The sequence below is a fragment of the Mustelus asterias genome, chromosome 22 (genome assembly GCF_964213995.1).
Source record: "Mustelus asterias chromosome 22, sMusAst1.hap1.1, whole genome shotgun sequence".
Taxonomy (NCBI): domain Eukaryota; kingdom Metazoa; phylum Chordata; class Chondrichthyes; order Carcharhiniformes; family Triakidae; genus Mustelus; species Mustelus asterias.
The window spans coordinates 36,676,305-36,687,329 of NC_135822.1; the positions used below are offsets into that span (position 1 = coordinate 36,676,305).

The following is an 11,025-nucleotide window of genomic DNA, read 5'->3' on the forward strand; positions in this document are numbered from 1 at the left end:
CTCAGGTACAGATCGAATTTCACTTTGCAAGTTACTAATTAATCAGCTTCCACCATTCTTTCAGTTAGTACTTTCCAGATCGTGACAACTCACTGTGCAGAATAAAATTTGCTGATTTCCCCAATTAATATTTTGCCAAGCATCTTAAATGTGTCCACTTGTTACCAGCATTCCTACAGCAGAAACAATTTTGTCCCATCTGATCTATCAAAACCCTTTATAATTTTGTATTGATAATTATGCTGCATAAAATAGGCGCAAAAAATGTTGCCCTCTTTGGCACTCCAGAGCATTAATGGACAGCAATGCCTATAATGAGTGATAAAAACGGAGGAAACATGCTTTACAACTACCAGCTGTGCCATGTCTGAAACTACGGTTACCTTCAAAGTCCCAGGGACAAATCCGAATATATTCAGCCGATCTTTGCAGGTGAGATATCACATTCTTCCCGAGATACAACTTCTCACCTGACTGGCATCTCTTCTCCATCCCCCACCCTCACAAAACATAAAAGTAAAGTCGCCACTGGGAAAAAAAACACTCTGCATTGTTGCCTCCCTTCTCTGTGTTGTCAACCCTCTCTTCAAAGAAAGCTATGCCACACCCCTTTTCTTGCAAGCTACTGCCCCATCTCTAGTCACTCTTTCATCTTTAAAAGTCTTTGAACTTGCTGTCACTTCCCAAATTCATGGATACCTGTAATCTCTGCCCACTCCTGCAAGCTTACCTCTACAGTCCCCAACCTTATTTCTCACCTCATTCTAAAACACATAACCTCAACCCATTCATTGTCTCCAATTTGCCATGCTGCATGTCCAACACTCAGTACTGAATGCAAAGTTTTCTCCAATTACACATTGGGAAGACAGAAATCATTACTGTCTTTGCCGAAGTGATAAAATAAACATTTTAGTCCCAGTTTTTGCAAAGGGGTTTCCATTTTAATATTTCATATTTGCACTGAGCCTTCATGCTCCAATAGAAGTTCTTCCATATCTTCACCAGACTGCCCTTAGTCCCACTTTCACCTTCCTCTATATAAACTGAGTAAGCATTCATTAAGCACCAAGAGGATGGTTGTGTTTTGGAATAGTTAATCTAGCAAGTTTGTAAGCAGTAGTAGATTAAATCTAGTGCAGTACTGAGAATGTTAACACTGTCAGAGATGCTGTTTTTCAGATGAGAAGTTAAATCTCATTTGCCCTTTTAGGTGGACATAACAAATTCCACTGCATTATTTAGCTTGGCAGAGTAGTTCTCCCCAATGCTGTAACCAACATTTATCTATCAACATCATAAATTTTTTCACATTGTTGTCTGTGGCATCTTGCTGTGCACCAAACTTGCTGCCATATTTCCTACATTATAACAATAATTACTCTTCAAAAAAAAGTATTTCACTGGCTCTGATATTTGGGACATCCCAATTCAAGAAAGGTGCTATACAAATGCAAGCCTTTATTAGATCTCTTTCACGGTCAAATGGAACAAGTGTAATGCTTCTGTTGCAACCTGTAGGCCAATAGGAAGAGGGACAAAATGGACTTATGGTCTTTTCCAGCCTTGTGATTTTCTATTTTTAAATACATATAAAAGAACATTTCATTGCCACACTGTCTGCCAATCTTGGTCTTAGCCTTTCTAATCTCTCTCTTGGCTTTCTTTGATACTTTTTTGAAAATTTTATCTGTATTGTCTCTCTTACACTCATCACATCCACAACTCACCAAACCTCAGACTGAACTTGGCTCAGTGGTAGCACTCTCACCTGAATCAAGCCACATTACATGGCCTGATCACATCAATCAGATGGACATTTCAGTGTAGTATTGAAGGAATAAGGCATAAAATCTTCTGCCAGTTTATTCGACAAAATTGATCCTACGCACTATCCAGAGAAGCACAGGAAGCTCTGTTGACCAACATTTACCCTTCAAAGATGACCAAAAACAGATTAAAGGACATTCACCTCTTTGTTGCTTGCAGGATTTTTGAATGTATATTGGTGGTTGCTTTTGCCTACGTTAGTACAGTGGTTAGCATAGCTGCTTCACAGTGCCAGGGACCCGGGTCACTGTGTGGAGTTTGCAAGTTCTCCCAGTGTCTGCATGGGTTTCCTACAGGTGCTCTGGTTCCTCCCACATTCTGAAAGAATTGCTGGTTAGATGCATTGACCCAAACAGGCGCCAAACTGTGGCGACTAGAGGAATTTCACAGTAACCTTATTGCAGTGTTAATGTAAGCCTTACTTGTGACTAATAAATAAACTTTAATAACACTAACTACACTTCAAAAATAATTCAATGGCCACAATCATTTTCAGATGTTCCAAGGATATGAAAAGAACTATAACATTGTTAATTTTCTTTTTAACATCAAAGCAAAACGTCATTCAGTATCTGACCCATCTGTGGTGACAGCTCAGCCTTGGCAGTGACAATAGGGCCACTGAAATAAAACTGTCACATACGAGAGCTCGGGGGATGGAACTGGCCCTTGAATCAATGGTCAGACCAACAAGGCCTGTTTTAGATGTAAATGCACACAAACTGGTCCATCATGTCAGAATATAGCATATAGGACAGAGGTGGCAAACCTGAGCAACAGTTTCAACATATAACTACAAGAGAACCTTTTCTTGAAGTAGTACTGGTATATACATTGATATCCCATTCTATTTCAAGGGCATTTTAATTAAAAAGAACTTGACAAATCTTATTATCTTCCATTCATTCACTTATAAACACAATGCAATTACACAAACCCTGCTGAGGCATGTCAACCTGTCACTTTTCCATGGTGTACCTCCGACAAAAATAACACTTGTTGCTCCTTCCACAAACAAAGAAGTGTTTCCAGTCATTTTTACACAAATACTATGGCCCCTGTGATATTGGGCAAATTGATTAAGGTTACAGCACAGATGTGTGACTCATTCTGAACAGGCAATTATCTTCAGCATTTTAAAATTATTGAACAAATTAAGAAAAAAAATCACCAAGTTGCACCCATGTCAAAAATAGAACCCAAGACATTTGGGAAGCTTCTTGCATCCTTTTGCAAAAACTGCACAGCCATATGTCTTCAGCACCATTTTGCCCAAGGATTAAATACCATTGGTTATTGGCATTTTGTAAATAGTGGATTAAACTCCCTGATAGAAATTAACTTTTTCTAAAAAATCATTCAAAAAGGCATCGCTTAACACACACCGAAGCTGTACAGACTAGCGGTACCCGGTTCAATTCAAAGGTCTGTGCTCTTTTATCTGATCACAACTGGGTTACCACAATTAGTCTAAGCACCCATGGGCTAAGGTGGCAGGAGAGGCCAATAATCAGCTTGGTTGGCTTTCCTGATTGCTTTTCAGATATATCCATTAGAACGTACACTGGCGCAAAGGTCTGGCGAGAAAGGATCCAAGAATGTTGTCCCAAAAGTATGAAAAATTACCATTTGAGTGAAGGTTTGAAAGGCTACTTCTTCCAGGGAAATTTTCTCGAGCAATACTCAATTCCTCCAGAAGAAAAAGGGACAATAAACTCAATGGGCGGGATTTTCCGGCCATGCTCGCTCCCAAGACCGGAAAATCCCACCCAAGGTCAACAGGCCTTTGCATGGTCCTATCCCACTCACTACAATTCCCATGGCAGCAGGACTGCAAAATTCCACCCAATATCCATGTGGATACCATTCTGAATATGTGCTGATTTTTTAAAAATTAATTCATGAGATGTGAGCGTCACTGGCTAGGCCAACATTTATTGCCCATCCTAATTGCCCTAGCATTATGACAGTGCACTTTTCTGCATGTACACAGCATGTAGTCAATCTAGGCTGATGATAACTGAATAGGTTTACAGGATTATAATTGACTATTGTAATTAAATCTCAATACTTTCCATTTGAACAGTCCCAATGTCAGCTGGAACATGTGGCTGAACAGTCCAGGAAGCATCAATTTATTTCAGGTAGTGAACAGCCACCATGCTTCAGAATCCATTTGGAGTGTAAAAAACTGCCAATGGAGAGGCAAAACATGACACAGAAGACATGAGAGATGTGTAATAATTTTACTTCTGAAATATCAATTTCATTTTTTAAATGTCAAAAAATCTGTTACAATCTTCAAAGATACATTTGAAATGTTTCAGATAAGTATAAATATATAAACATTCCACTAAGTCACATATACATAATACGACAAGACGAAAGATAAACTCACTGTCTACTGAAAGTTTATGAAAGGTATGAATGACCTCAGCACTGAAACTCGGTTACTCATTTCCATTTGCAGCTTTACAAAGCGGCTGCTGAGATTTGGAAGGATGTTATACAGACCTTGGTCTAGATCAAGGGCCACAGTAACAGAAAATGCCAGACACACAAACCCGACAGAGGAGCCTACAAAGGGTTCATGGGAACGCCAAACAGCAGCATTCTAGATGAATGAGGGCATTTCACAAGATTTGAAAAGTAGATTGCCCCTCCTAGACAACATACGCCACCAAATTTGTGGCCTAAATGAATAATATTATGGAGTTTAACCAGAGTAATCTTCACAAGGATGTTTCAGATTTACACTGGCAGTGACATTCTTCAGTGGTCTCCATCAAGCAGCATGAACCATCATCTACACAGCTTTGAAGTGGCAGTGGGGGTGTTGAGGAGTCACCTGCTTTATGCGGATGATGTGTTTTTGGAGTCCCTCCTATATTTGCAGTAACTTAGACAGGCCCTTCACAGAGTCCCACAACAGAAATGGGCCTTCTCACAGCTCAGCAACAGGCTGCAGATTTCCCTTCCTAAATAGTAAATGCTTGGCGAGTGTGGATGATTTTATTCCTCTTTCAAAGCTCTTCTCTCAAGCATCTTTTTGTTATCTTCTGAGGTGGCTAAAGTTTTGTAGATGGATTCAGCAGAGCTGGATGTGCATTACTTCACTCTGCGGATAAAAATATTATAGAATTTATGACACAAGGCCATTGGAAAAGGGAAAATTTCTGCAGATACTAGGCAAGTGGAGCACAGCATGCAAGTCATGTGTATCTGCGGAACATACATGTATAAAAAAAATTCTGTGTGTATCAGTGACTTTATAAAGCTTTGGCAAATTAACATACACATCATATGCAATACTTTCCAACTACGTTTATTGTACAAGATGTGAAAAAAAACTCTAAAACTCACCACATTGGAAATGAATTTTGTCCTTCCTGAAGTACTTTGAGCCGCTTAACTATCAAGCTTTTTATTACTAAATGACATCCTCTTCGGTATGCCTTGGATCTTTGGTAATTAAAGTCAACTTTCTTCTTGCCACTTTGTTTTGGGGTAAACAAGAACTTGCATTTGTAACTTGTCTTTCACGACCCCAGGACGTCGTAAAGCACTTTACCATCAATTAAGTACCTTTGAAGTTGGTCACTGTTGTAATGTAGTTACGTTCCCTGTAATTATGTAGGGTTTTTTTCAACTTCAGAACTTCGAGATTATTTTGAAATGAGAATTCACCTATATACTTACCTTTCTGGAACTAGGAGAGTGACACCTTGAATTTTACAACTTGACCTGAATCAACAATAAAATGTACCATTGTATTGACATTGCTGCTTCTCAAACTGAATTTCACTCTTTTACCATCTGCGCTACTGGCACTGTGTGCCATATTAATCTGCATTAGTCACAAAGCAAAGTGGCTCACCAAAATGATAAATTTGCATAGGCCAATAAGTTTCCAAATAGATTATTGTCCTGCGATATTTATCAGAATATCCAGCTCAGCTGCATCACTGAAATCCTCCAGAAACTTGCAAGTGAGAATATGACCCTCATCTTTTAATAAATTACTTATCTTCCGTTTTTCGTCAATTCAATAAAATAATGGTTCCAAACACAGCGGACACTTTATTTTTGTTGATGTGTAAATATAAATCATAGTTAGACACTCCAATATTAAGGTGGTATTAATAAACTGGAGAGCCTTTTGTAACACCTGCAAAGGTCAAATAGCAGAACATAACTAAACTTTGTTTCAAAACCATCTCCGGAGTTGTCATTCTGCACACCACTGTCACATCAAATGCTCCTCTGAAATGCATCTTCATACACACATGAAGAAATCAATAGTTTCACTACTGAAATAATTTTGCAACTGAAAGGTATTTGCCTAAACAACATCCTGCCACATATCATTTACTAACAGTAACTCTGCCTCTGCCACCTTTGAGGAAGGGAATTCCAATGTTTCCATAACCTACAGAGAGAAAAAGCTTTTCCTCATTTCTGTCCTAATTGGGCCATATTATGAAAGAGTAGCCCCTTGTTATAGATTCTCCCACAAGAGGCAACATCCTTTCCACATTCACCTTCTCAAGTCCCCTCAGGATCTTATATGTTTCAATCAAGTCACCTCATGCTCTTCTAGTCTGTCCAACCTTTCCTCATAAGCCAACCTGCCTATTCCAGGTGTCAATTTAGTAAAATTTCTCCGAACCTCTTCAAATTCATTTATATCTTTCCATAAATAAGGCGATCTCACCGATGCCCTGTGGGGCAGCACTATGGCATAGTGGTTAGCACCGCTGTCTCACAGCACCAGGTTCCTGGGTTCAATGCTGGCCTCGGGTGACCGTCTGTGTGGAGTTTGCACATTCTCCCCGTGTCTGCGTGGGTTTCCTCCAGGTGCTCCGGTTTCCTCCCACATTCCAAAGATATGCAGATTAGGCTGATTGGCCATGCTAAATTGTGCCTTAGTGTCGGGGGATTAGCAGGGTAAATATGTGAGGTTGGGGGATTAGCAGGGTAAATATGTGCGGTTAGGGGATAGGGTCTGGGTGGGGTTGTTTTCAGTGCAGACTCAATGGGCCAAATGGCCTCCATCTGCACTATAGGGATTCTATGATACAAACTGAAGGATAACCTCCCTACTCTTGTATCAATTCCCCTCGCAATAAACAATAACATTCTATTCACCTTCCTAATTGCTTGTTGCACTTGCACATTAATTCATGCACGAGGACAGCCAAATCCCTCTGTATATCAGAGCCCTGCCATCTCTATTTAGAAAAGAGGCCTAGTTTTATATTTGTCCTGCCAAAATGAATAGCCTCATATTTGCCTACATTATACTCCATTTGCCAGATCTTTGCCAACTCACCTACATATATCCTTTTGTCGCCTCCTTATGTCCTCTCTTCACAACTTACTTTCTGAGCTTTGGGTCATCAGCAAATTTAGCAATTATGCCATCAGCCCCTTTATCCAAATTATAAAGAGTTGAGGTCCCAGTACTAATCCATATGGCAAACAACTCGTATTATCCTGTCAACCAGAAAATGAGCTATTTATGCCTACTCTTTTCCCTGTAAACTAGACAATCTTCTCTCCATGCCAATATGTTACCCTCTACACCATGATCCTAAGCCGCTGCTCTGCTGTTATTTGGTTTTCAACATGGCAAAGTGGTGTTACAAGTCCACTTTTGGCCAGGACAGTATGTTTTATTGGCACGGCTCATAAAAGATTATAATAGGGAATTAGATAAACATTTGAATGGATTTTAAGAAAAGGTTATGGGGAAAGAGCAGGGGAATGGAGCTAATTGGATAACTCTACTAAAGATCCAATTCAAGCACGTGGATTCAATGCCTCCTTCTGTATTATACTATATGATAGTTTGCTTATTTAAAATTACGTCTGTATTGCATGATACAGTTTCTTTTTCTTTATTCTTTCATTTGATGTTGGTGTCACTGGAAAAGCCAGCATTTGCTTCCCATCCTTAATTTCCCCTGAACTGAACATTTCAAAGGAAAGTTAAGAATCAACGACATTGCTATGGGTCGAGCCACATAGAATCTATAGAATCCCTACAGTGCAGAAGGAGGCCATTCAGCCCCTCACGTCTGCACCGATTCTCTGAAAGAGTAGGCCAGACCTGGACAAGGACAGCAGATTTCAAAGAACAAAGAAAATTACAGTACAGGAACAGGTCCTTTGGTTCTCCAAGCCTGCATCCACCATGCTGTCCAAGTTAACTGAAACCCCCTACCCGTCCGGGGACCATATCCCTCTATTCCCATCCTATTCATGTACTTGTCAAGACGCCCCTTAAAAGTTACTACCGCATCCGCTTCCACTACCTCCCCCAGCAACAGATTTCCTTCCCCAAAGGGCATTGGTGAACCAGATGGGTCAATACGACAATCAATATTCTAGATTTTATTAATTGAATTCAAATTCCACCAGATGTCATGGTGGGATTTGAACCCATGAATAATCAAGTTACCAGTTCACATCAGTAATAACTGCTGCTACTTCAAAGCAGTAACTACACATAGAACTCTAGATTTTGCAGTGGAAATAAGTGAGGCTATTAGTGTTCACTATTATTGAGTAAAATTCTACCATCCGCACATGTAGAGTTATACGTAGAAATCAGAAAGTTGCCATCCGAGTTTCCCTGCTCCTCCAAACACTGCACTATACCAGTATCTCAAAGAGAGATTTGGCTTTGAAGTATATGAATGGTGTAAAATTGCTGTACTTACCTACTAGGCACCCAGAGAAAGATAGGGTAAAAAGATATAAATGAATTTTTAACAATATAATAAATCTTAATTATTACCGAACAGCCTCTCTAGCACGCAAGATTAACTTGCACAAGTGTGAAATTTAATTCCTTCAGATTTAGTGAAAGTTGGAGATTTTCAAAAATTAAAAATATTTACTTTTTGTTTGTTTCTTTAATCTACCTCATACATGCAACCTCATCTTTACTCCCGCTCTGCATATGGTTGGGTATTGAGTTGAAGACTCCAACAGGCATTTCTGAGCTTTCCAAAGATTCTTCAATCTGATTGCCATACTGTTTCTTGTCCTTTTTGCACAGGTCCAGAAATCCTGTAGAGGATTTCTCTAATAACCACAAAGTCCACTACAAAAACCCACAGAGCCTTGCTCCCTTCTGACCATACAGATCCATGGCATACAGATTTCCCACTATTAGTGAATCCACCTTGTAGCATAATGTTCTGGACAATGATGCAGATAGAATCGTAGTACCAAGTCGCAAGATCAAAAACGGTTATTAGCTGATCTAATTTAATAGGCAGAAGGGAAGCTACAATTTGCCTCTGCATTTTTAGGCTGGGGGATTGATTAGTTCAGTTGGCTAGACAGCTAGCCTGTGGATCAGATGAACACCAACAGCATGGGGTTTGGGGCCTACCTCCTTACCCTATCCATAGTAAAACAAATCACAGTACTCCACCATGGTTTAGCAAATAGTCACCACGGCCCTGCTTTCAGCCAGCAAACTTAAGATTCTTCGACTACAATGGGAAATCCAAACAAGGTCAGCACTCCAATTGATGATGCACATTTGCCATCCTGAGTTACAAGATGATGACCCTTTTAGCAAGATGTCAAAGACTTGGAGGTAGGAATTGAAAATAAAAATCAGATAAATAAATGAGACAAAATAACATGAACATTTCCAGGATTCAGAGAACACTGGTGCATAGTCTGTAACTTTTGCAACAAGATGTCAACAAGTTAGTTAAAAGCAAAATACTGCTATTGGTGGAATCTAAAACAAAAACAGAAAATGCTGGAAAATCTCAGCAGGTCTGACAGCATGTGTGGAGAGAGAATAGAGCCAAGGTTGACCCTTCGTCAGAGCATCTAGGCTCGAAACATTCGCTCTATTCTCTCTCAAAAAGTTAGTTGTCGATTGTTATTTTAGATTTTTTTCATGGTCCGAGTTGTGTGGAAACTAGAGTTAACAAATTTTGAAGGAAAAAATACTGAACACTAACAGAAACTAGGCTTTTGAAGTCTAATTCAGAGTGAGAATTACATTTCTTCTGGACACACTAAACATGTAACAGCACTCATAATCAAGTATTAAGACTAAAAGGTAGCAGACACTCCTGTTCAAAAAAAATCTCTTCAGTCCATAGACAGGCAGATACACCATCTCCTGCTCTCCATTTGATTTGGGTTTGAGCAATAGGTGGGTAACTCTGCCCTCATCTCCCAGAGGGTTCACAGCACTGGAGGAGACCATTCAGCCCGTTGTGATTATGCTGCCCCTCCTCCTCCTCTCCCAGAGTCTCTCCTGCCCCATCCTTACCGCTTTGAAGGGCAGCCCCTCCATGGTCCTGAGCAGCAGCTGGAAGCCCTCGGGCGCGTCCACCAGGCCGGCGTAGCGCTGGTAGTGAGGCGGGAGGCCCCAGGTGATGCGGCCGCGCCAGCCAACAGCCGGCACCTCCTGCTCCCGCTCCGCCGCCATCTTAGCAACGGCCAGCCGGGCCCGAGCCCGGGCTGCACCACCGCCAGCCCGGGGAGCGCGGGCAGCCCACTCCCCAACAACAACACCCACCCTCCCCAGCAACAACCGCGCACACACAACCGGCACACAGTAAACATAATAACATCCTACCTGGAAAAATTCCAGTCGTGAACAATTGCACTCTGCTCACATTGTTGTCCAGAGAAAAGCTGCACCCCCCGCCCATCGGATGAAGTGGTCGAGGCAGCGTCGCCGGCTGTCCATCACCATGGAGACCGGGCTGAGAGAGTCAGAAGTAATGGGGAGGGGGGGAAGGTAATGGAGAGGAGGGGAGGTAACGGGGAGGGGGGGGAGGTAACGGGGAGGGGGGGGAGGTAACGGGGAGGGGGGGGAGGTAACGGGGAGGGGGGGGAGGTAACGGGGAGGGGGGGGAGGTAACGGGGAGGGGGGGGAGGTAACGGGGAGGGGGGGGAGGTAACGGGGAGGGGGGGAGGTGAGGGTTGTAATGGGGGGAGGTAACGGGGGGAGGTAACGGGGGGGGGTTACGGGGAGGGGAGGGGGGTTACGGGGAGGGGAGGGGGGTTACGGGGAGGGGAGGGGGGTTACGGGGAGGGGAGGGGGGTTACGGGGAGGGGAGGGGAGGGGGGTTACGGGGAGGGGAGGGGAGGGGAGGGGAGGGGGGTTACGGGGAGGGGAGGGGAGGGGGGTTACGGGGAGGGGAGGGG

At 42.1% G+C, this 11,025-nt stretch overlaps 1 protein-coding gene across 1 annotated transcript in view; it reads right to left on the reverse strand.

Annotated features, from left to right (window-relative positions):
* The window catches only part of nphp4 (nephronophthisis 4), a 479,472-nt gene extending 469,139 nt beyond the window's left edge, over positions 1–10,333 (reverse strand). Inside the window, exon 1 of the mRNA XM_078239167.1 lies at positions 10,142–10,333. Coding sequence (XP_078095293.1) covers positions 10,142–10,300 — 159 coding nt within the window. The 5' untranslated portion in view covers positions 10,301–10,333. The remainder of the gene's footprint in view (positions 1–10,141) is intronic.
* Between the last annotated feature and the right edge of the window lie 692 nt (positions 10,334–11,025).